Genomic DNA, 21,300 nt, shown 5'->3' with positions numbered 1-21,300 from the left:
TACGTCATAGACATGCGCGCGACGCCGCGCCTACGCATTTTCCTGGGCGGGAACAGCAAAATGGCGCCAGAACTAGTGGCGGGCTGAGGCCGCCGTACCCCTCGGAAGGCAGCCCTACGGTCCTTTTGCCGCCCGTTCCCTCCCGGACATGGAGGACGTGGAGGCGCGCTTCGCTCACCTCTTGCAGCCCATCCGCGACCTCACCAAGAACTGGGAGGTGGACGTGGCGGCCCAGCTGGGCGAGTATCTGGAGGAGGTGAGGGTGGCGGGGGAGTGGCGCGGGGTGGGCCGGCGGGTGGGGCTGCGGGGCGGGGGCTCCGGGCCCGGGGCTGTGGGCGTCCCGCAGCCTCCACGCTTATGGCCATCTGGCGCTCTGGCCGCGCTGGTCTTCGGGCTCCCTGCTTCTTTTTAAAATCCATCTCTGCCTCCCCAAATCATCCCTTGTTAGATTAGCGTGGAGCTGTCATTGCAGGTCTCTACCCGTCAGCGAACCGTGTGAATGATTGAGTGGGTGGTGACCAGCCGTTTCCCCAACGTAGTGGAATAGACTAGAAAGCATTATTGCTTTTGTTGCAGTTATTAAGAGCATGCTTGTGTGTTTGAGAGGTCTGGATCACGACGTCAGAGGGATTTTTTATCTTGGATTTTCAAACCAATTTCAGGCTATTGCTGTGCTCCATTCTGTTAGCGATTAGTGTTTCTTCCATATTTGACAGCCTTGTCTAGACCTCTGTTAAGCTGTCTGCTCCGTATCTGCACTTCATTTTCACTCCTCAGCCCAGCTCAGTCTGGCGTCCACGACACTTAAATGTTTCTTGTTTTGATCAACAGTGATCTCCGTCCTACCCAATCCATGGAACACTGGAAGTGTCCTCTTACTCAAATCAGCATTTGTTGGACTGGCTACTCCTTCCTTTTTGAAACATAGTAGTAAGATTTTTTTCCCTATTTCATTGCCTGCTTTTTTTCTTCTATCTAGTCTCTAAGTGTTGAGTTCCTCAGGACAGGGCCTGGGTGATCTTCTGATGCATTTCCCCTGAACAGTGTCATTTATTTCTATGATTTTTAAATATCGCCTGTATTAGGACAACTACCAGATCTGCAGCTCCATCTATCCCAGGTCTTTCCTCCAGATGTACTCTACATATCCAGTTGCTCTCTTGACATCTACTGGGTGTCACATAAACATCTCATTTAACATATTTAAAGTGGAACTCTTCATTTTTCTGCTTAAACCTCAGCCTTTCCCATCTCGGAAAATGGCACCACTGTTCAAAGGCAAAAGCTGAATGTGACTATAGTGAAGCCCCACGCTTAACACCCAGTTCACCCATGAATTCCATCAGTTATACCACCAGAATATCACTTAAATTCATCTGTTCTCCACTTGATCTGGTCTAGGCCACCATTATCTCTGGCCTGGATCTGTGTAAATCCTTCCTATTTGGGTTCCCTTATCCCTATTTTTGTCCCTCTCCGATTCGTGCTCCAACCAGCAGCAAGTATGACCCTTAAAAATTAAAATCCGGCCACAGCACTGTTTTCTGCCTAAAACCCCTCAGTGGCTTTCCGTTATGCTCAGAATAAAACACACATTTCCGCCCCTGAACCTGGCTCTGCTCCCCGTTTTAGCCTCATTTTGGGCTATTTTGTATCTTCTTTTGAACCAGTCAACCTATGGCACCCCAAGCTTTTTCTTGGTGGAAGATCTTCATGCTCTCTGCTCCCACTTGGGAATGTTCTTTTTTGTTTTTATTTTTTATTTTATTTTATTTTTTGCGAGATGGAGTCTTGCTCTGTCGCCCAGGCGGGAGTGCAGTGGCGCGATCTCGGCTCGCTGCCAGCTCCGCCTTCCGGGTTCACGCCATTCTGCCTCAGCTTCCAGAGTAGCTGGGACTACAGGCGCCCGCCACTACGCCGGGCTAATTTTTTTGCATTTTTAGTAGAGACGGGGTTTCACCGCGTTGGCCAGGATGGTCTTGATCTCCTGACCTTGTGATCCGCCCGCCTCAGCCATCCAAAGTGCTGGGATTACAGACGTAAGCCACCACGCCCGGCCTCTTTTTTGTTTTTAACTGAAAAGAGACTTCATGTGGCAAGGACAAGAAGAAAAAAAATCAGAAAGGAGGATCTTACTATGTTGCCCAGGCTGGTCTCAAACTGCTGTGCTCAAGCAGTCCTGCCTCAGCTTCTCAGGTAGCTGGGACTACAGGTGTGCACCACCACACCTGACTGGGAATATTCTTTTAATGACTCAGTCTGTTTTCTTTTTTCTTTTTTTCTTTTTTCTTTTTTTTTTTGAGATGGAGTCTTGCTCTGTTGCCCAGGCTGGAGTACGGTGGCACAGTCTTGGCTCACTGCAACCTCCGCCTCCCGGGTTCAAGGGATTCTTCTGCCTCAGCTTCCCGAGTAGCTGGAATTACGGGCATGCACCACCACGCCCCGCTAATTTTTGTATTTTTGATAGAGACGGGTTTCGCCACATTGGCCAGGCGGTCTTGTACTCCTGACCTCAGGTGATCCACCCAGCTCTGCCTCTTTCCAAAGTGCTGGGATTACAGACATGAGCTGCCACACCTGGCTGACTGAGTCCTTTTCATTCTTTAGATCTTAGTGTAAATGTCAGCTGACCACCCTATCTAAAATAGTTCTCTCCATCTCAGCACCTTATATACTTTAGAACGTTTATCATAAGCCATTTAAAAAAAATTTTTTTTTTTTTTTTTTTTTTTTTTGAGACAGAGTCTTGCTCTGTGGTCCAGGCTGGAGTGCAGTGGCGTGATCTCAGCTCACTGCAAACTCCGCCTCCTGGGTTCACGTCATTCCCCTGCCTCAGCCTCCTGAGTAGCTGGGACTGCAGGCACCTGCCACCACACCCGGCTAATTTTTTGTATTTTTAGTAGAGACGGGGTTTCACCGTGTTAGCCAGGATGGTCTTGATCTCCTGACCTCGTGATCCACCTGTGTTGGCCTCCCAAAGTGCTGGGATTACAGGCGTGAGCCACCGCGCCCGGCCAAAAAAAATTTTATTTATTTATATGTTTATTTTTTTGAGGCAGACTGTCACTCTGTTACCCAGGCTGGAGTGCAGTGGCGCAATCTCGGCTCGCTGCAGCCTCCATCTTCTGGGTTCAAGCGATTCTCCTGCCTCAGTCTCAAGTAGCCGGGATTACAGGCGCCTGCCACCACGCCCGGCTAATTTTTGTATTTTTCGTAGAGAGGGGGTTTCACCATGTTGGCCAGGCTGGCCTCCAACTCCTGACCTCGTGATCCACCCATCTCAGCCTCCCAAAGTGCTGGGATTGCAGGTGTGAGCCACTGCGCCTGGCCACAAGCCATTCTTCAACTCAACCTGTTTGTGGCCTACCTCCACCCTAGAATGTGAATTCTGCCAGGGCAGGGACCATGCTTATGCCCTCTTTTCTCTGTTTAATAGAGTGCCTGGCACATAGGTGTGGATGTTAAAGTGTTTGTTAAATGCACATGTGTCTGATGACTGAACTTGTCTGCTCTGATGCATAGTTGGCTGAGAAAATACAGGAAACTGCTGGGCAGAGCTCCTGTGGATTCAGGTTTTCAGACCAAGCAGGGTCCATGGGGACACCTGTTCACTTGGTAAATCTCCTTGCTGGCTTGGTCAGCTCCCTTCCTGCTTTCTTGTGTCTGCTCTTCTAAACCTCTGCTGCTTGAAGTCCTCATTTCCTGGTTTCTAGTATTATCTTTTTCCTTCTTTCATTTTTCACACACTACCACGATGTTCTTTTTTGTTGTTGTTGTTGTTTGTTTTTTGTTTTTAGATAGGGTCTTGCCCTGTTGCCCAGGCTAGAGTGCAGTGGTGCAATCATGGCTCACTGCAGCCTTGACCTTCCAGGCTCAAGTGATCCTCCCATCTCCCAAGTAGCTGGGACTGCAGGCACGTGCCACTGCACCTGGCTAATTTTTTGTATTTTTGGTAGAGATGGGGTGTCACTGTGTTGCCCAGGCTGTTCTCAAACTCCCAGCTCAAGCGATCCACCTAGCTTGGCCTCCCAGAGTGCTGGAATTATAGGTGTGAGCCACTGCACTGGCCAGAATATTCTTTTTCTAATACTGTTGTGATCCTACCCTCTTTTATCCATTTATTTATTCATGGTTGTTAGTTGTGAATTGTGTGCCAAGAACCATGTTAAACTTTGAAAAAATAGTGCCAAGCAAAGCAAATGATAACCTTCACTATGCCAGGGCTCCCACTGTCATGGGAAGACAGGCCCAACAGAGTAACCACGTGGAGGTATAATAAATATGCATTTGGTGCTTACTTGTGTTAAGCACCTGTTTTGTGTGCTTTACACATATGAATGCAGAGTCCTCACAAAAACCCTGTTAGTAGAGGCAGTAGAGATGTGCCCTGAATGATCAGTGGTTAGTGGCAGATCAGAATCCATCCTCCACCGCTGTGGGTGAGTTTGTGTAGTCAGAAACTGATGGCCAGGCATGGTGGCTCACGCCTGTAATCCTAGTACTTTGGGAGGCCAAGGCAGGTGGATCATTTGAGGTTAGGAGTTCGAGACCAGCCTGACTAACATGGTGAAAACCTATTTCTACTAAAAATACAAAAAAATTAGCCGGGTATGGTGGTACACACCTGTAGTCCCAGTTACTTGGTAGGCTGAGGCAGGAAAATCGCTTGAACCTGGGAGGCAGGGGTTGCAGTGAGCCGAGATCACGCCACTGCACTCCAGCCTGGACAACAGAGTGAGACTCCATCTCAAAAAAACAAACAAAAAACAGCAGAAACTTACGAGGGATTTGAAAGAAAATATATGATCCTATGGAGAGTTTGGGAGACCTAGTTTCGGATGAAAGTAGTTGCTTAATTATGTTGAGCTAAAGAATGTTCCAGGTGGAGGAAACCTGGCTTTGGCAGGTTTGGAGATTTTACAAAAATTAGCCGGGCGCCTATAAGTCCAGCTACTCAGGAAGCTCAGGCAGGGAGAATTACTTGAACCCAGGAGGGGGAGGTGGCAGTGAGCTGAGATTGCACCCCTGCATTCCAGCTTGGGTGACAGAGTAAGACTCTGTCTCAAAAAACAAAACGAAACAAAACGGAAGGTTCTGAGTTGGGAGTACAGAGCAGAGGAGGGCAGGCAGCTGGAGAAGGAGGCTGGCCAGCATGGAGGCCTCCCTCCGGCTCCATTTAAGATTTTGGGTTTTTCCTACCACTCTTACGAAAAACTCAAAATCCTAAACAGAGGCACTGAGCAGAGTGTGGAGAGTGGATGTGAGGGGAGCGAAGGGCAGGAGGAGCCCTGTCAGTGCAGAAGCAAAAGGGGAGGTGGTGGGGCCAGAATGGGGGTGACTACGGAGAGGAACCCCTGGGTTTCTGGGCAGGTGGGTTGGGGGGTATCTGGAGTTCAGTGTGGATGCATTCAGTGTGAATCTTGGTGAAGACATCCAAGCAATGTTTGAAGAAGGCAGCTGGACGTGTGGGTTTGGGCTCAGATGGCAGGTCCAACCTGCGGAGGTAAGAAGACAAATGAGGCCCGGTGTCCTGGGAGCGGGCAAGCCGGCTGGGCTGAGGGTCACTGGAGAGAAGGGCCACCTCTGCAGCTCAGCTTCCAGGCTGCCATCTCCTCCATGTTCCCTTCTTTCTGGGCCAGCTCTTCAGGTCCTGAACACCCCCAGGATCCTCACACTCCGTAGACGGCCATGCTGCTGTTTCCTCTCCCTTCCTCCCAGATCCGACAAACACCCTTTATCCTTCAAGAGCTAATGAAAGTGACTCCCCTTGGGGACGGCTTCCCAGCCTTTCCCCCTCTTCGTGCTACCATGGTGCCTGAAATCTTGCCTCTCCCCAGCACACCGCACGCTTTGGCCATGTTTAGATCATGCTCATTTTCCTGAAAAGATGTGTCCAGTCTCTGCTAGCTGCCTTCATGTTCCCTTCATCTGTCTGGTGAGCCTTTGCGTTTTCCAGGCTTAGCTTTGACATTACCTATGCATGTGTTAATCAGATATTTACTGGGCACCGGGGTCGGGCACTGAACAGAAGGCTGGAATTACACTAATGCTGCTCACAGTTCGCTAAGGGACACGATCACACTAATGGAGCTGCACGGAGGCCCCAGGAATGGAGGGGCTCTGAAAAAGAGTTTGCATGGGGACAGTCGGGGGTGGGCATTCCAGGCAGATGGAAATGCAAAATTGAAGAGCTGGAAAGACACACAGGGGCTTCAAAGTGTCGTTTGTGGCTGGGCGCGGTGGCGCATGCCTGTGATCCCCGTGCTTTGGGAGGCTAAGGCAGGAGGATTGCTGGAGGCCAGGAGTTTGAGACCAGCCTGGGCAACAGAGAGAGACCCTGTCTCTACAAATTTTTTTTTTTCTTTTTTTTTTTTTTGAGACGGAGTCTCGCTCAAAGCCGCCATACCGGCCTGTTTTGTTTTGTTTTGTTTTGTTTTGTTTTGTTTAAGTGTCATTTGCTGAGAAGGAATACCAATGAGCCACAGCGTTGGGGAAGATCTTGGGTTAAGTATGGAAGTAAAGTGTTTGGAGACATTTGAATGTACTCGCCCAGGCTGGAGTGCAGTGGCACGATCTCTGCTTACTGCAAGCTCCGCCTCTTGGGTTCACGCCATTCTCCTCCCTCAGCCTCCCGAGTAGCTGGGACTACAGGCGCCCGCCACCACGCCCGGCTCATTTTTTGTATTTTTAGTAGAGATGGGGTTTCACCATGTTAGCCAGGATGGTCTCGATCTTGTGACCTCGTGATCCGCCCGCCTCAGCCTCCCAGAGTGCTGGGTACAGGCTTGAGCCACCGCGCCTGGCCTTTTGTTTTTTCTAAGTGTCGTTTGCTGAGAAGGAATACAGATGAGCCAGCGTTGGGGAGGATCTTGGGTTAAGTATGGAAGTGAGTGTTTGGGGACATTTGAATGTACTCTGCAGCCAGCTGTGAATGCAGCCCCAGAGTTGAGGAGAGAGCTGGTCAGGATGGGTTTGGGGCTCGTTGGCTCATGGTTGGCAGCTTGGGCATGGGATGAAGGAATGTGCATGGCGGGGGCTGCATGGGAAGAAGAGAGGCTGAGGGTGGAATGCCTGGGACACTGACATTTAAGGGGTGACAGAGGAGCTGGGGCTCCGGGAGGCTGAGGGGGGCAGAGGAAGGATGATGACTAATCCGTAACTGTTTCCTGAGTTCTCTGCTCAAAGGATGGAAACCTCAGCATTTTGTCTCTGCTTTTCCTACCCCTGAGGTTCCCTTTTCTTCTCTGTGTCAGGGGTCTTCCTGCTGGAGTCTGTCAGCTTATGGCACCTTGTGGAGGGGGTGCCTTGTGGAGTGAGCCGCTGTGCTGCCCTGGTTGTTTGCAGACAGTGTGCCCTGGGGGCCTTCCACTTCCAAAACAGGTTTTCGTTATAGGAAGTAGGAGGAAACACGGAGACCTGTCTATCCACCCAAATACCAGGGACAACCGGGGAGCCCACAGCAGTGCTCGCGCTACCCGTCTCAGGAGGTGCTGGGCAGAGGCCAATGATAGGTGGGGCTGCCCTGGAAGGAGCAAGTGCAGACTGGGCCTTGGATTCCCCTGCCCTTGTGTTGTTTCTTGCAGCTGGATCAGATCTGCATTTCTTTTGACGAAGGCAAGACCACAATGAACTTCATTGAGGCAGCGTTGTTGATCCAGGGCTCTGCCTGTGTCTACAGTAAGAAGGTGGGCCCTGCTTGATGCTGGTCTTGGCATTTCGGTGGCCAGTGGAACCGCAGTCAGTTCTTCTGGGGCAGGCGCAGTGGTCATCCCGTCTGTGACCTACCTCCCTCTCTCCTCAGGTCTCAGCCACTTCCTTGGCACCTTCCAACACCAAGAACTATTTTTAATTTTAAATCTCACAGCCAGGCAGGGAGGGTCTTGTGTGCTGTTGGGCTCTGTTGTCTTGGGGGAATGACACCTGCTGTGTGCACTTGGGCACAGTCCAGGCTGCCACACGCACCCACCTTACCGTTCCCCATCCTCTACTTGTGGGTGCTTCATTGTCAGCACCTCGAAAATCCACAGCCACCACCCTCATGGTTCTGTGGAGGAGGAGAACAGGAAGTGGGTGAAGGACTCTGTCCTGCAGGCCCCGTGGCGGCTGGAGCTGGGACAGGGCAGGGCCAGGACATGAGGAGGGACTGGGGTGATGCTGGCAGGAGTGCATGGGCGGAGGAGCAGCAGGGCTACAGGCCATCGGCAGAGTGGGTGCCAAGCACGAGGGGCCTGGCCACCAAGGGCTGTGTGAGGCACACTGTGGGCACCACACTGCTGTCAAGGTCACCCGTTGAGAAGGCCATGCTTGGCGGCTGCATGGAACATAGCAGGCAGGGGAGAGATGTGGGTGGCCTCAGCTGGTAAAGTAATTCTCATGAGATTCGTGGTTTGATTTGAGAATTATTTTTGGAACCAAAATTGGTGGTTTCTTGTACTGGAGTTTTGGTGGTAGTGGCCAGGCCTCGTGGAGGGCACCGTTGGGAAGGCCTTGGGGGTGGGCCCCTCCTTTCTGGGTCCTCACTGCCTGCATCTGGTCACCAGGTGGAATACCTCTACTCACTCGTCTACCAGGCCCTTGATTTCATCTCTGGAAAGAGGTGAGTTCTGGAGCCACTCACTGTGCTGCCCTGCGTGTGGCCAGGGAGGCCCCCGCAGCTTCTGGGATGCCCATGGGATACTTTTGTCTCTCAGGCGGGCCAAGCAGCTATCTTCGGTGCAGGAGGACAGGGCCAGTGGGGATGCCAGCTCTGGGGCCCCCCAGGAGGCAGAGAATGAGGTGAGTTTCTTGGGCACGTGGCCCCCGCCCACTGTGTGTTTGCCTGGGCTCAGCCCCCATGAGCTCTGTCTCCCTCCAGTTCCTGTCGCTGGATGACTTCCCTGACTCCCGGACTAACGTGGATCTCAAGAACGATCAGGCGCCCAGCGTGAGTCCTGGCCTGGCCCCTCTTAGGTTGGGACGAGGTCAGCACTTTCCCTGGGGCTGTGTTGAGCTGATAGGGTGTGGTAAGGTGTCACTGCCCTGTGTGGGCTCTGTTCTCCACTGGAGTGGAAGGATGCCTGGCTCACCCACCCTCGGCCTCCATGCAGGAGGTCCTCATCATCCCCCTCCTGCCCATGGCCCTGGTGGCCCCTGATGAAGTGGAGAAGAACAACAATCCCCTGTACAGGTAGGGATCTGAGCCCAGCGACGGAGAGGGAGGCCTGCCTGGGAAGGGTCTCTACAGCAGGCGTGTTTTCGCCAGCACAGCCGTCAGGGTGAGGTCCTGGCCAGCCGGAAGGATTTCAGGATGAACACGTGCGTTCCCCACCCCAGAGGGGCTTTCATGTTGGAGCCAGAGGGCATGTCCCCCGTGGAGCCAGCAGGCGTTTCCATGCCAAGGACCCAGAAGGGTGAGGACTTGGATGCGGGGGCTTCGTGGGAAGGAAGGAAGGGAGGGTCTTCTGGGTGGACTCTTGTGGGGTGCCCTGTGCTTGCCACCTCTGGTCTTGGGAGCTCCCTCTCTCTGGGTGCCCGCTCCAGTCTAGACAGCTTGGCTGGTGCTCATCCCACCCGTCTGCTGTGCCTTGATTACAAGTTAACATGGTCTCAGTGTCAGGGACCTGGTGCCTGGCTCAGGGCCCTGCTGTGTTCCCCCAGCCCAAGGCCTGGAGTCTGCTGGACTCTGCCCTTCTGCTGGCCCCTTGGAGGGGCTTGTTGAACACCGGGCAGGGACCATCTTGGAGAGGGGCTGGGCTGACCTTGTCCAATCCCTGTCTCCCAGACGCCGGGAGGACTGAGGAGCAGCCAATGGAAGTTTCCGTGTGCAGAAGCCCTGTCCCAGCACTCGGCTTCTCCCAGGACCCAGGTGAGAAGAAAGCTCCCTGGTGGGACTGGCATGGCAGCCAAAGAGGGGACCAGGGAGGCAGCTCTCAGTGGACAGGGGCCCAAGGGGCTGCTGTCAGCTGCCAGCCTCACACCCCTTCCATGGCCCACGGCAATGAGGCCTTGCCCCGGGGAAGCAGCCACAGCCCCTGGCCTTACCTAAGCCTCAGCCCATGTTGGTTCACTGACTGCCCTCCGCCCTCCTGGGTGTCTTCTCTGGGCAGATGTGGATGGCTGCATTTAAAGAGGAGCATTTGCCAAGAAATAAAATGAACCAAACAGAGCACAGCACACTAGCATGACGAGGAGGGTGCAAGGCACCTGCTGAATCCTCTGGGTTCCATGACTAAAGCTGAGGGAGGAAGTGGCCGTCAGGGTCCCTTTGGTGCCGTCTGGTCTCGACATTCCTTGGAGCTGATCACTCTCTTGCTCCCTGCCCAGGCACCTCTCCAGAAGGCCCGACGCCCCTGGGCGGGGTTGAGGACGAGGATGCAGAGGAGGCAGTAGACCTTCCTGAGGCCTCGGCCCCCAAGGCCACTCTGGAGCCCGAGGAGCCCAGGAGCCCGCAGCAGGTGGGACCCACATGGAGGCCTGCAGAGCCTGAGCTGTGAATTGGGCAACCCTGGCTCTGGGGCTGAGTCAGCTTGCACAAGGCGGGCAGTGCTATGGCCTTGGCCCCAGGCCATTGGTCTGGGGCAGAAGCCCGTCCGTCTTGCAGCCCGTCCTGCAGCCAGCCCTTTGGAACGCTAGCTTCCATGTTCCTCCCCTCTCTGGACAGAACTGATGATCTTCAGAGTAGTGGGCTGGCGTCCAAGGGTTTGAGCCCTGCCGAGCTCACAGCTACCTGGGATGGCCGCTGGTCGCCGAGGCACCTCTTCTGCAGTTGGGCTGGTAGGAGGGGGTGTCTGGAGGCCACTGCTGCCTCCCTCAACCCCCAGGGTCGACTGTACCCAGGCTAGAGCCAAGAAATCCTTTTTATTTATTAAAGCAGAAAATCAACCCGATGCATACAGAGGAAATGTTAATGTTTCTTCACTCTGGTTGGTCGATGACATGGATACTTGTCATATTCTATTCATTTTTCTTAGTTTTGAAGAAGAGTACCCCGTGACCACTGTTTGTTTTTTTGTGTTTTTTTTGTTTTTTTTTTGCAAGACAGAGTCTCGCTCTATCGCCCAGGCTGGAGTTCTGTGGTGCGATCTTGGCTCACTACAAGCTCCGCCTCCTGGGTTCACGCCATTCCTGCCTCAGCCTCCCGAGTAGCTGGGTCTACAGTTGCCTGCCACCACGCCCGGCTGATTTTTTGTATTTTTAGTAAAGACGGGGTTTCACCATGTTAGCCAGGATGGTCTCCATCTCCTGACCTCGTGATCCACCCGCCTTGGCCTCCCAAAGTGCTGGGATTACAGGCATGAGCCACCGCGTCCGACCTACTGTTTGTGTTTTAAAGTTTTTCTTGGGGTTTTTGTTTTAATGCCCCCAGAGAGTACTACCAGGGTTTTTTTTTGTTCGTTTGTTTTTGAGACAGGGTCTTGCTCTGTTGCCCAGGGTAGAGTGCAGTGGCCTGATCGTGGCTCACTGCAGCCTTGACCCTCTCTTGGCTCAGGTGATCCTTCCACCCCAGCCTCCCGAGTAGCTGGGACTATAGGTGCGTGCCACCACGCCCAGCTAATTTTCATATTTTTTGTAGAGACGGGGTCTCACTACGTTGCCCAGGCTGGTCTGGAACTCCTTGCTCAAACGATCTGCCTGCCTTGGCCTCCCAAAGCACTGGGATTACGGGCGTGAGCCACTGTGTCTGGCCCCTGTAGGATTTTTCTTTCTTTTTTTTTTTTTTTTTAAGACAGAGTCTTGTTCTTTTGCCCAGGCTGGAGTGCAGTGGCGTGATCTTGGCTCACTGCAACCTCTGCCTCCTGGGTTCAAGCGATTCTCCTGCCTCAGCCTCCTGAGTAGGTGGGATTACAGGTGTGCGCCACCACGCCCAGCTAATTTTTTTTGTATTTTTAGTAGAGGTGGGGTTTCACCGTGTTGGCCAGGCTGGTCTCAAACTCTTGACCTCAGGTGATCTGCCCACCTTGGCCTCCCAAAGCGCTTGGATTACAGGCATGAGCCACCGTGCCCGGCCCTTGTAGAGTTCTTGATGTTGACCCAAGGTGGAGTTCCTGGGGTACCCAGAGCCTTGAGTGGAGAAAGGGGAGAAGTGGAGACCCTGTGACTGTCTTTGCAGAGTGCTGCCCTGCCCAGGAGGTACATGCTGCGGGAGCGAGAGGGGGCCCCAGAGCCTGCATCCTGCATGAAGGTAGGAGCGTTGGGGCCCTGACCCTGGCAGGGAGGGACGGGCAGATTCGAGGACTGGCTGCCTGCCCATCATGCTCTTCCTCCTGCGGTGTTCTCAGCCTGTGGCCCTTTGCACTTGCTCTCTTAGAGACCCCCTCATGCGACTCTGGGCCCCCACCCTCCCTCGAGTGTTCCCCTCTGTGATCCAGGATTTGAGTGTGGTTGGCTCTGTCCCAGGCTGTCACCGCACTTGTTGCCTGGCCTGTGGGAGGGCGGCTGTGCACCCCCTACTCCTCCTTTGGGAGAGCAGCTGTGCACCCCCTACTTCTCCTTTGGGAGGGCGGCTGTGCACCCCCTACTCCTCCAGCGTCTTCTTGTGCTCTGTGCCCAGGAGACTCCAGACCCCTGGCAGAGCCTGGACCCCTTTGACTCCCTGGAGTCTAAGCCCTTCAAGAAAGGTAATTGGGTGGAAGATACCTCCACTCAGGTACTCCTGGCTGGGTCTGCTGGGGCATGAGGTAGGGGGGTGGGAGAGGGCTTTGCACCCTGATTGCCCAGCAGCTCTAAGACAGTCCCTGTTTGCCTCTAGGTAGGCCTTACTCTGTGCCCCCCTGTGTGGAGGAGGCTCCGGGACAGAAGCGCAAGAGGAAGGGTGCTGCCAAGCTGCAGGACTTCCACCAGTGGTACCTGGCTGCCTGTGAGTGGGTGTGCTACGTACTCCGGACCCCTGGGAGCTGGGAGCTGGGGGCTGGGCCAGGGCCAGTGGAGGAGGATCAACACCCTCTCCCCACTGCCGTGGGCAGCTCTTGGCCTGGTTGGTACTGACCATGTTCTCTCACAGATGCTGACCATGCTGACAGCCGGAGGCCTCGGCGAAAGGGTCCGTCCTTTGCAGGTGAGGCTGAAGTCCTCAGGGAAGACAGTTTTACTCCCCTTCCCCTACCTCTACCCCCACCTGGTGTCACCAAAGCCCTGGGTGGACTGGCACAGGGCCTGGGAAGGACAGGGGAGCCTTCACAAGGTCTTTGTCTGCAGACATGGAGGTCCTGTACTGGACACACGTGAAGGAGCAGTTGGAAACTCTCCGGAAGCTGCAGAGGAGGGAGGCAAGTCCCAACTGGTCAGCTGTGATCTAGGACCCCATGGCGGCCCTGATGGGAGATGACAGTGCCCCTCACAGATGCTGTCTCTGGACAGGTGGCTGAGCAGTGGCTGCCGAGGGCCGAGGAGGGGCTGTGGTCTGCAGAGGAGGACCACCTGGAGGATTCTCTGGAAGACCTGGGGGCAGCAGGTGGGTGCCTGCCGGTGGGGGTGGGGCAGGGCTCGGCACCTGCTGCCAGCTGACTAGCTGCCTCTGTGCTGTCCACTCTCCCACCTCCCAGCAGATGACTTTCTAGAACCTGAGGAGTATGTGGAGCCTGAGGGAGCAGACCCCAGGGAAGCTGCTGACCTTGGTAGGTGGGCAGCGGGCTAGGAGTGCTGAGGGGCCACTGGAACTGGGGACAGGGGAGAGTGTGGCCTCTCAGCTGCCCAGCTCACAGCTGCCCCTTCCCAGACACAGTGCCGGTGTCCCTGAGCTACGAGGAGCTGGTTCGAAGGAATGTGGTAGGCCTGGGTTAGAGAGGGAGAGGGAGGGGAGGGGGATAGGTGAGAGGCGCCCAGGCCCTGCTTGGGAGGCAGTACCTCCTGCTGATCCTCTCCTAGGAGCTCTTCATCGCCACCTCCCAGAAGTTTGTCCAGGAGACAGAGCTGAGCCAGCGCATCAGGGACTGGGAGGACACAGTGCAGCCACTGCTCCAGGAGCAGGTGAGGCGGGGTCGCTGGGAACCAGAGCTGTCTGCTGCAGGCCTGTCCCAGGGCTTGCCTCTCTCCACAGCCAACATTCCCCTCCCCTGTGCAGGAGCAGCATGTACCCTTTGACATCCACACCTATGGGGACCAGGTGGTCTCGCGATTCCCCCAGCTCAATGAGTGGTGTCCCTTTGCGGAGCTGGTGGCTGGCCAGCCAGCCTTCGAGGTGTGTCGTTCCATGCTGGCCTCCCTGCAGCTGGTGAGTAGCCTGGGATGCGTGGGAGGGGGAGACGGTTCCCAGACCCTGCTGATGCCCCACCCCTGCAGGCCAATGACTACACAGTGGAGATCACCCAGCAGCCTGGGCTGGAGACGGCCGTGGACACCATGTCCCTGAGACTGCTCACACACCAGCGAGCCCACAAGCGCTTCCAGACCTACACTGCCCCCTCCATGGCCCAGCCCTGAGTGGGGAGCACCAAGGCAGGGGTGGGGGATGTGTACTGAGGAGCCGTGCATCTGCTCCTGGCTGGCCCAGCCTAATAAAGCAGTGTTGCCATCTCATCTTCCCCCAAAAACCCTTTTACGTACACCTGCCCTGCGCAGAGAAGAGGGCTGCCTGACCTCCATGGGCTGCTGGTACAGATCACACACGCACAGATTAAACGCACCCTGTTTAATGACGGGGCCCAGGCTGCAGCAGCTCAAGACAGGACACTGCGGAAAGTCGCCATGTGCTGCCGCACACTGTCTGAGATCTGCTCAGCTGACCTGCTCCGGCCGTAGTAATCAGTGAAGAGGCCATCAGGGTTGAGCAGGTAGATGGTAATGGAGTGGTCCACGATGTAGTCCTGGTCCTCATCCTTGGGGCCGGCACTGTAGTACACACGGTAACTGTGAGTAGCCTGGGCAATCTGTTCGGTGGAGCCGGTCAGACCCAGCAGTCTTGGGTGGAAGTCCTGGACATAGCGGGCCATGGCTTCCACATCATCCCGCTCGGGGTCCACAGTAATGAAGACGGGCTGCACTGGAGGCAAACCAGGCTCAGCTTCCAGCTGCCGCACCACCTGCACCAGCTTCTCTAGCTCGTCTGGGCAGATGTCAGGGCAGTGAGTGAAGCCAAAGTACATCAGCACCCACTGGCCCCGGAAGTCAGCCTTGCGGCGAGCCTGGCCTTTGTGGTCCAGCAGGTGGAAGTCGCCCTGGCCCACAGCTGCCTGGCGCAGGGCTTCTATTCGCTTTTGCTGCTGCAGCCTCTCTTTCTCAGCCCTCAGGGCCAGCCAGGCACCACCAAGTCCAGCTCCAAACAGGGCTGTGATCAACAGCCTGGTTCGAAGCCCAGGGCCCTGAGGCTGGCCCTGCCTACCTGTCTCTGCAGGGCCCTGCCTTGACAAAAACCAGGACCTCAGATGCAGGGCCTGGCCTCCCACGGTCCCAGGGAGGACTGGGGGCTTGAGGTGAGAGAGCCTGTGCCAAGCGGTGGGGCTCCGAGTCAGCAGCAGCATGGATCTGATGCTCCTGGAAACAAGCACAGGTGTCAGGAGCCAGAAGGGAAGGCCCAGGACGGTGCCTGGGCTGCCCCTGCGACTGGAGAGACCAGTCACCCATCCGAAGGACCCAGCCCACGTTCAGGCTTAACAGGCGTTTGTCACTGCTCACCTGAGCTCAGAACACCTCCACCAAACATCCACACCTGTCACTCCTGTCCTCCACCTGGGATCACCAGCCTGTCGCCACACCTTGCCCTGCACCTCAGCAAGGTGAACCTCTTGCTGACTGAAAGCATTCCAAGTGCATGCCTTGCCTGGACTCCTAACCACGTTATCTATTTGCAATAAACCCATTTCTTAAAAGGAGGTGGGTAACTCTGGCTTGCAGTCCCTAGAGTAACCGATTCCTCCAGCACTTTCCTGTCACCTCAGGTCGGGCCACTTCAACCAACCGTGGCCTTCCTCCACACTCCAAGCAGAAAAGCTGCACGACCTACCCCTGCAGCTCGGACTCTGCCTGCCTGCCGTATTTAACCTTTCCTGGCAGAGACGCACGACACTTTCACCGCCACAAAACCCCACCCTCCTCACATCCAGGCTTCCCAGCAGCTCCTCCGGGCTCACAGCCGACGCTCTGCCTTTGCGTTGGTGACCTTTGCGCCTTTCCCACGGGCCCCCCGGAAGGTTTGCTAGGTGGAGGTCTCAGGACTCCTCGTCACTGCCCCCCCTCCTGCTGAGGGCACCCTCCGCCCGGGCGGTTCTGGGCTTGTCCCCTCCCCACCAAGGCCAGCGCCCTCGTGGCCAGAAAGGTCCCAGGACGACGTAAAGAGCCGCGCGAGCGCGTTAGAACTGTGCTCGGCCGCACCGAGAACACCGGTGCTTGCTGGGAGCCTCCCCCGGGCGCCCCAGCCTCGCCCCTCCCTCCAGCGCGCCCTCAGGGTGTCCCCCGCCAGCCCCGCGCAGTAGCCGGAGCTGGGAAACTACCCTGGAGTCCAGCGAGTGCCCAGGGCTACCTCCTTCCCTCTCGGCCCCGGCGTCCGCACCTCGCGGCGGGACCGCGCGTCAGTGGACCAGTCCCCCAAGAGGCAGCGCGACCTCCAGCTCCCTGCGCTCCGCCCCGCGGGCTCCTCGCGGGCTCCTCGCGGGCTCAGGTATCGTGGGCGCCACAAGCTCGCAGCCAGGGCGCAGGCGTTCCCCGGAGCTGCGCATGCGCAGACGGGCACGGCCGCTGACGCGGTCTCGGCGCTTGCGCGGAAGGCGGAGCCCACCGCAGGTCACGTGTTCGCCGAGACGGCCCCGCCCCCCACGGCCCCGATCCCTTCGCTCCCGCCCCAGCTAGCCAAGCACCGACGAAGTTTCGCGGCAAAGGAGCTTTATTGCTGCGGCGGCAGAACGAGCTCGGCGAAGGGCGAGGGGGGCGCGAAGGGCGCGCGGTCCGAGAGTACGAGCGCCTCCTGCAGGGCGCGGCGCTGCGGGCCGCTGAGCGCGGGGCCGTCCCGGTGCACGCGGAGCCAGGGTGTCCCTGTGGAGCGAGGGGCTGTCAGAGGCCGCGCGGCCGGGGCGGGGCGGGGGCGCGGGGGCAGCGGGGCGGGGGCGGCGCTCACCACGGCGCAGCCTCTGACCCACGTCGACCAGCAGTTCGGCGCCCACCCCCAGGCGGAGCGGCTCCCCAGCGCGGTTGCGCCCAGCCCCGAGCTCGTGCAGCACCAGCGCCAGCGGCAGCGCCCGGACCAGCTCCACGGTGCCTGCGGGGAGAGGGGCTGAGACGCGCGGGCTCGGGAAGGGGCGAGGGCTCGGGAAGGGAAGGGGATGGCGGAGGCGGGATGACGAGGACTCCCCCGACGCTCACCATCCGCGGGCGCCAGCAGCTCCTCCTGCTCCTGGGCGCGAGGCAGCAGCTGCCGGCGCTCTGCGGGGCTCCCGGAGCACAGGGCTCGGGCCAGACCGGGATCCACGCCCTGCGCCGCCAGCATCCGCTCGAAGCGGCCAAGGGCCGAGCCGTCGTCCAGCGCCGCAGCCACCCGGGCAGCGCCCTGGGCCTGAGTCCCCGCGTGTCCGCTGAGCCAGAGCAGGGCGCCCCCTGCGGGCGGAGACGGGGCTTAGGCGCGGCCCGGGCGGGAAGCACCCCCCGTCCGCCGCTCCCCTGCGCCCCGTCCCCCTCACCGAGCGTGGTGACCAGGTCCCTTAAGTCTGGCGGGCCTGCGCCGTCCATGCAGAGCAGCGCCTCCTCCACCTCCAGGGCATTGCCCACGCAGCGGCCCAGGGGCTTGTCCATGGCGGTCAGCGCTGCCGCGACCCGAAGCCCTAGGCTGGCTCCCACACCAACCTACGGAGACGAGGCTCAGCGCGGACCCCACATGGCGGGGCGTCCTGCAGCCGGTTCTTTGTCGAACTCCAGCCCCCGCTGCACCCTGGGTCGCCAGCCCGCCAGGATGAAGTCAGGGAAGGGTTGGGGTGGGGAACAGAAACGAGTGAAGTGCCACACCTCGCCATGGGGCCAGGAGGAACTTGTATTTGGCCTAGGAGAGGGACGCCACAGAGGGCCTCCCCAGGCCCAGGCTGGGCCAGCCTTGACCTCTAAAGTCACAGCAGGTTGGGGGGCCGTGAGGGAGGGAGGGACTTCGGGCAGAAGAGGGTGGGACTGGGGTTAGGCAGGACTGCTGAGTGGAGGGAGGCAGTGGGGACGAGAAGGGTGAAGGGTAGGCTGGGCCCCCATGAAGACGCTTCCCCAGGAAGAGGCCACACCGCTCACCAGCGTCCTTGCCAGCTCCCGGGCCTGCTCCTGGTTGGGGAAGACGGCGGCCCCTCCGAACTTAACGTCGATCACCAGAGCAGACAGCCCCTCCACGAGCTTCTTACTGAGGATGGAGGCTTTGGAGGCAGAGGAGGTTGGAGACAATGGAGAACCTGGAGCTTCTTGGGAGACTTGGGGGATGCCGACTTTGGGGTCAGGGGCCCTGAGCCTTGAGGGTCAAGTCCCTTATGGGGGTGGCAGCACCTGGTGGGTTGTGGATCAGGCCACCCCACATGGTAGTGGTCAGGAATCTTGTGATGGGGGTAGGGGGACACACGGTCAGGTGACAGATAACTCCTAACGAGAAGACCCTGACTTGAGTTCGGAGGTCAGGGGCCTGTAACATGCAGAAGCAGGCCATGGAGTCAGGTCACCTGTGATGAGTGGCAGGCTGTCCACGGTGGCTGTCACATCTCTGGCTGCATATAGGATTCCGTCTGCAGGGACCAGCTGCTCACTCTGACCCACGATACAGCAGCCCGCCTGCTCCAGCAGCACTTGCATCTGGTCAAACATCCCCTATCCTCAGTGACTTCTGGCAAATGGCCCAGAGCCTTTTTTTTTTTTTTTTTTAAGTGTGTTGCTCTGTTGCCCAGGCTGGAGTGCAGTTGGCACAATTTCGGCTCATTGAGACCTTTGCCTCCTGGGCTTGAGTGATCCTCCCACCTCAGCTTCCCAGTAGCTGGGACTACAGGTGCTTACCACTACACTGGGCTTTATTTTTTTTTTTTTCTTTTTCTTTTTTTTTTAAAGATGAAGTTTTCACTATATTACCCAGGCTGGTCTCCAACTGGGCCCAAGCAATCCTCCCTCTGCCTCCCAGAGTGCTGGGACAGGGTCTCACTCTGTTGCCCAGGCTGGAGAGCAGTGGCATCATCATGGCTCACTGCAGCCTAGACCCAGACTCAAGTGATCCTCCTGCCTCAGCCTCCTGAGTTGCTGGAACCACAGATGCGCACCACCACATGCGGCTAATTTTTTTATTTTGTAGAGACGGGGTTTCGCCATATTATCCAGGCTGGTTTTGAATGCCTGGGTTCAAGGGATCTGCCCTCCTCGGCCTCCCCAACTGCTGGGACTACAGGTGTGAGCCATCGTGCCCTGCCAGCCATCTGTAATTTTGACCAACTCCCCGTTTTATGATCCTGATCAAAGTTCCACTGATGATTTTGGCTCAGGCCTATGAGTAACCTTGACCAGTGTCCTTATTAATGGCCCTAATGATCCACCAGTGATCCTTTAGTGATTCTGGCCAGGGTCTCCATCATCAACCTGGATCAATGACTGATCCGTGCCCCACCCCCGTACCTGCTCTGGGCTCTGGGTGACATTGAATCCAGGAATAGACTCCAGCTTATCCAAGGTGCCTCCTGTGTGCCCCAGACCACGTCCGCTGATCATTGGCACCTGGTGGTCAGGGATGCTGAGTACCCTGCACAGTACCCCTACCCCCACCTCCATGTATCCCTTCACCTTCCCTGGCTAGGACTTCAGTTGGATTTAGAAAGTATTTAAGCAGCTACAGGGGCACCCAGCTGGTGAGGGAATGGAAAGGAAGTTTTCTCGGTTGAGAAGTGTCAGTAGGGGAGGAGGTTCGTACCCGTCCCCCGGGGAAACAAGGCTTGGGGCAGAGGGAGAGAAGGGAAAGGGGTCTGAATTCCATTAGTGGATCTTTTTCCTGCTCCAGGGGGCCTGGTCTGGAGCCGGAGGGGCCCCAAGCTCTGTGCTGGGGAGTGGGATGGGGAAAAACCTGGGTACTGTCTTAGGGGCTTTGGGCCAAGCCTGAGGTTGGGAGCTGCCTGTGGATGGCCTGGTTGCTGCCTGTGGGGTCACAGGCTCCCATCTGGGAAGGAGGTGGTTTCTAACCTTGCAGCCACACGCCGCCAGGGCAGGTGCGAGGACCAGGCTGACCTTGTCGCCTACACCCCCTGTGGAATGCTTGTCCACAAGCTGCTGGTGCCAGGCCTCTGGCCACTCCAGCTGCTGCCCCGACTGGGCCAGGGCCTGGGTCAGCACCGAGGTCTCCTCCAGGTCCATGCCCTGAAGTCGGATCGCCATCAGCATGGCCCCTGGTATGTGGGGGTACCCGTGAGGGTGGCAGCCCACGGCAGTGGGGCACCCTGGGGCCGGGGCTGGTAGTAGGGCACTGTCGCACCCCCAGGGACCCATAGTCTCTTGGGCTGACCTCCCGGTCAGGGTCAGGAACGCCCAACCCTCCCCACGCACCGATCTGTGTGCCCTGCGCGCTCCCGTTCACCACAGCGGCCACGAAGCCCCTGATGTCCGCTTCGCTCAGGCGGCCTCCGTCTCGCTTCATGCGGATCATCTCCGGGAGCTGCTTGGGCTCTGGCGAGGGGTCGGGAAGTCCCTGGCTCCCTTCCCCGGAGAGGTCACCAGGCGCGGGTGGGGCTCCGGTTCCCACCGTCATCGAGGCCGCCATCGCTCCGGGCCTGCGGGGATGCCTGACACGTCCGGGGTCTGCGGCCTCCTGGCGTCGGTGTCTGAGCCACGTGCTCCTGTCCCGACCCCTTTCCCGTGGCTCTCCGGTGTCCGCCCCTCGGTCCCGTGTCTGTGTCGCCCTTGTCCGTATCTGGCTCCCGCTTCCCGCCCGTACCTGCTCAGGGCGGCTGCCCTCGCCCTCCTGCTCCAGATCCCAGCCCAGGTACCCGGCCTCGCCCTGGGGTCGGGACTGTAGCGTTCGCGCACAGCGGTCCACTGCGGGCGGCGGGGCGGCGGCGCCCCAGGACAGCAGACGGGTGGGGCCGCCTGGCGGGCGGGGCTCAGCAGTCACCGCCCCGGGGAAGCCTCGCGCGCCGCGCCCCTGCCGATCCCCCGGTGCCCCTGGACACGCGGGACTTCCGGGCCGTCGGGGCGCGGGGCCGTCGGCGGGAGTGATCACTGGCTGGTCCCGCGCGGCGTGGGCCTCGGGCGTCTGCGGCTCCCGAGAGTCCCCCCTCCCGCCCTCGGTGGGGTCTCGACGTTCGGACGCGGCGCAGCGCTGGAGTCCCGGCCTCGCCCGACGCTCGGGCCCCGCCCCGCTGCGTTCGGAGTTGGGACACGGCCCCAGCCCCGGCTCCGCCCCTGGCC

General features: G+C 57.8%; 3 protein-coding genes across 7 annotated transcripts; 1 reads left to right on the top strand and 2 right to left on the bottom strand.

Moving 5' to 3' along the window:
* Positions 1–34: 34 nt before the first annotated feature.
* On the top strand, positions 35–14,493 carry NCAPH2 (non-SMC condensin II complex subunit H2). Of its 2 annotated transcripts, none has more exons than XM_073006529.1 (20): positions 35–256; positions 7,584–7,685; positions 8,541–8,596; positions 8,691–8,775; positions 8,855–8,923; positions 9,087–9,166; positions 9,247–9,389; positions 9,761–9,844; positions 10,303–10,433; positions 12,089–12,160; positions 12,530–12,596; positions 12,728–12,835; positions 12,980–13,033; positions 13,174–13,244; positions 13,336–13,429; positions 13,524–13,592; positions 13,694–13,743; positions 13,843–13,944; positions 14,039–14,188; positions 14,257–14,493. In XM_073006529.1, the coding sequence occupies exons 1-20, from the start codon at positions 149–151 to the stop codon at positions 14,395–14,397; spliced, it is 1,836 nt and encodes a 611-aa protein (XP_072862630.1). In that variant the 5' UTR covers positions 35–148; the 3' UTR covers positions 14,398–14,493. The 2 variants fall into 2 exon arrangements, with proteins under 2 accessions (XP_072862630.1, XP_072862629.1); XM_073006528.1 differs by having other exon boundaries at positions 13,521–13,592.
* A 97-nt stretch (positions 14,494–14,590) lies between these two features.
* SCO2 (synthesis of cytochrome C oxidase 2) lies at positions 14,591–16,652 on the bottom strand. Of its 3 annotated transcripts, none has more exons than XM_007976258.3 (2): positions 16,463–16,652; positions 14,591–15,447 (listed from the first exon to the last, which is right to left on the bottom strand). In XM_007976258.3, the coding sequence occupies exon 2, from the start codon at positions 15,432–15,434 to the stop codon at positions 14,634–14,636; it is 801 nt and encodes a 266-aa protein (XP_007974449.1). In that variant the 5' UTR covers positions 15,435–15,447; positions 16,463–16,652; the 3' UTR covers positions 14,591–14,633. The 3 variants fall into 3 exon arrangements, with proteins under 3 accessions (XP_007974449.1, XP_072862631.1, XP_007974450.1); XM_073006530.1 differs by having other exon boundaries at positions 16,404–16,641; XM_007976259.3 differs by having other exon boundaries at positions 16,433–16,611.
* Positions 16,653–16,774: 122 nt separating this feature from the next.
* Positions 16,775–20,930, bottom strand: TYMP (thymidine phosphorylase). Of its 2 annotated transcripts, none has more exons than XM_007976267.3 (10): positions 20,828–20,930; positions 20,440–20,675; positions 20,080–20,282; positions 19,522–19,620; positions 18,588–18,717; positions 18,172–18,290; positions 17,583–17,745; positions 17,269–17,499; positions 17,024–17,164; positions 16,775–16,941 (listed from the first exon to the last, which is right to left on the bottom strand). In XM_007976267.3, exons 2-10 carry the CDS (start codon positions 20,651–20,653, stop codon positions 16,793–16,795), a joined length of 1,449 nt encoding a protein of 482 aa, XP_007974458.1. In that variant the 5' UTR covers positions 20,654–20,675; positions 20,828–20,930; the 3' UTR covers positions 16,775–16,792. The 2 variants fall into 2 exon arrangements, with proteins under 2 accessions (XP_007974458.1, XP_007974457.1); XM_007976266.3 differs by having other exon boundaries at positions 20,440–20,663.
* Between the last annotated feature and the right edge of the window lie 370 nt (positions 20,931–21,300).

The sequence above is a fragment of the Chlorocebus sabaeus genome, chromosome 19 (genome assembly GCF_047675955.1).
Source record: "Chlorocebus sabaeus isolate Y175 chromosome 19, mChlSab1.0.hap1, whole genome shotgun sequence".
NCBI lineage: Eukaryota > Metazoa > Chordata > Mammalia > Primates > Cercopithecidae > Chlorocebus > Chlorocebus sabaeus.
Note: the sequence above shows the minus strand (reverse complement) of the source record. Positions and strands in the feature narration are given on the sequence as shown.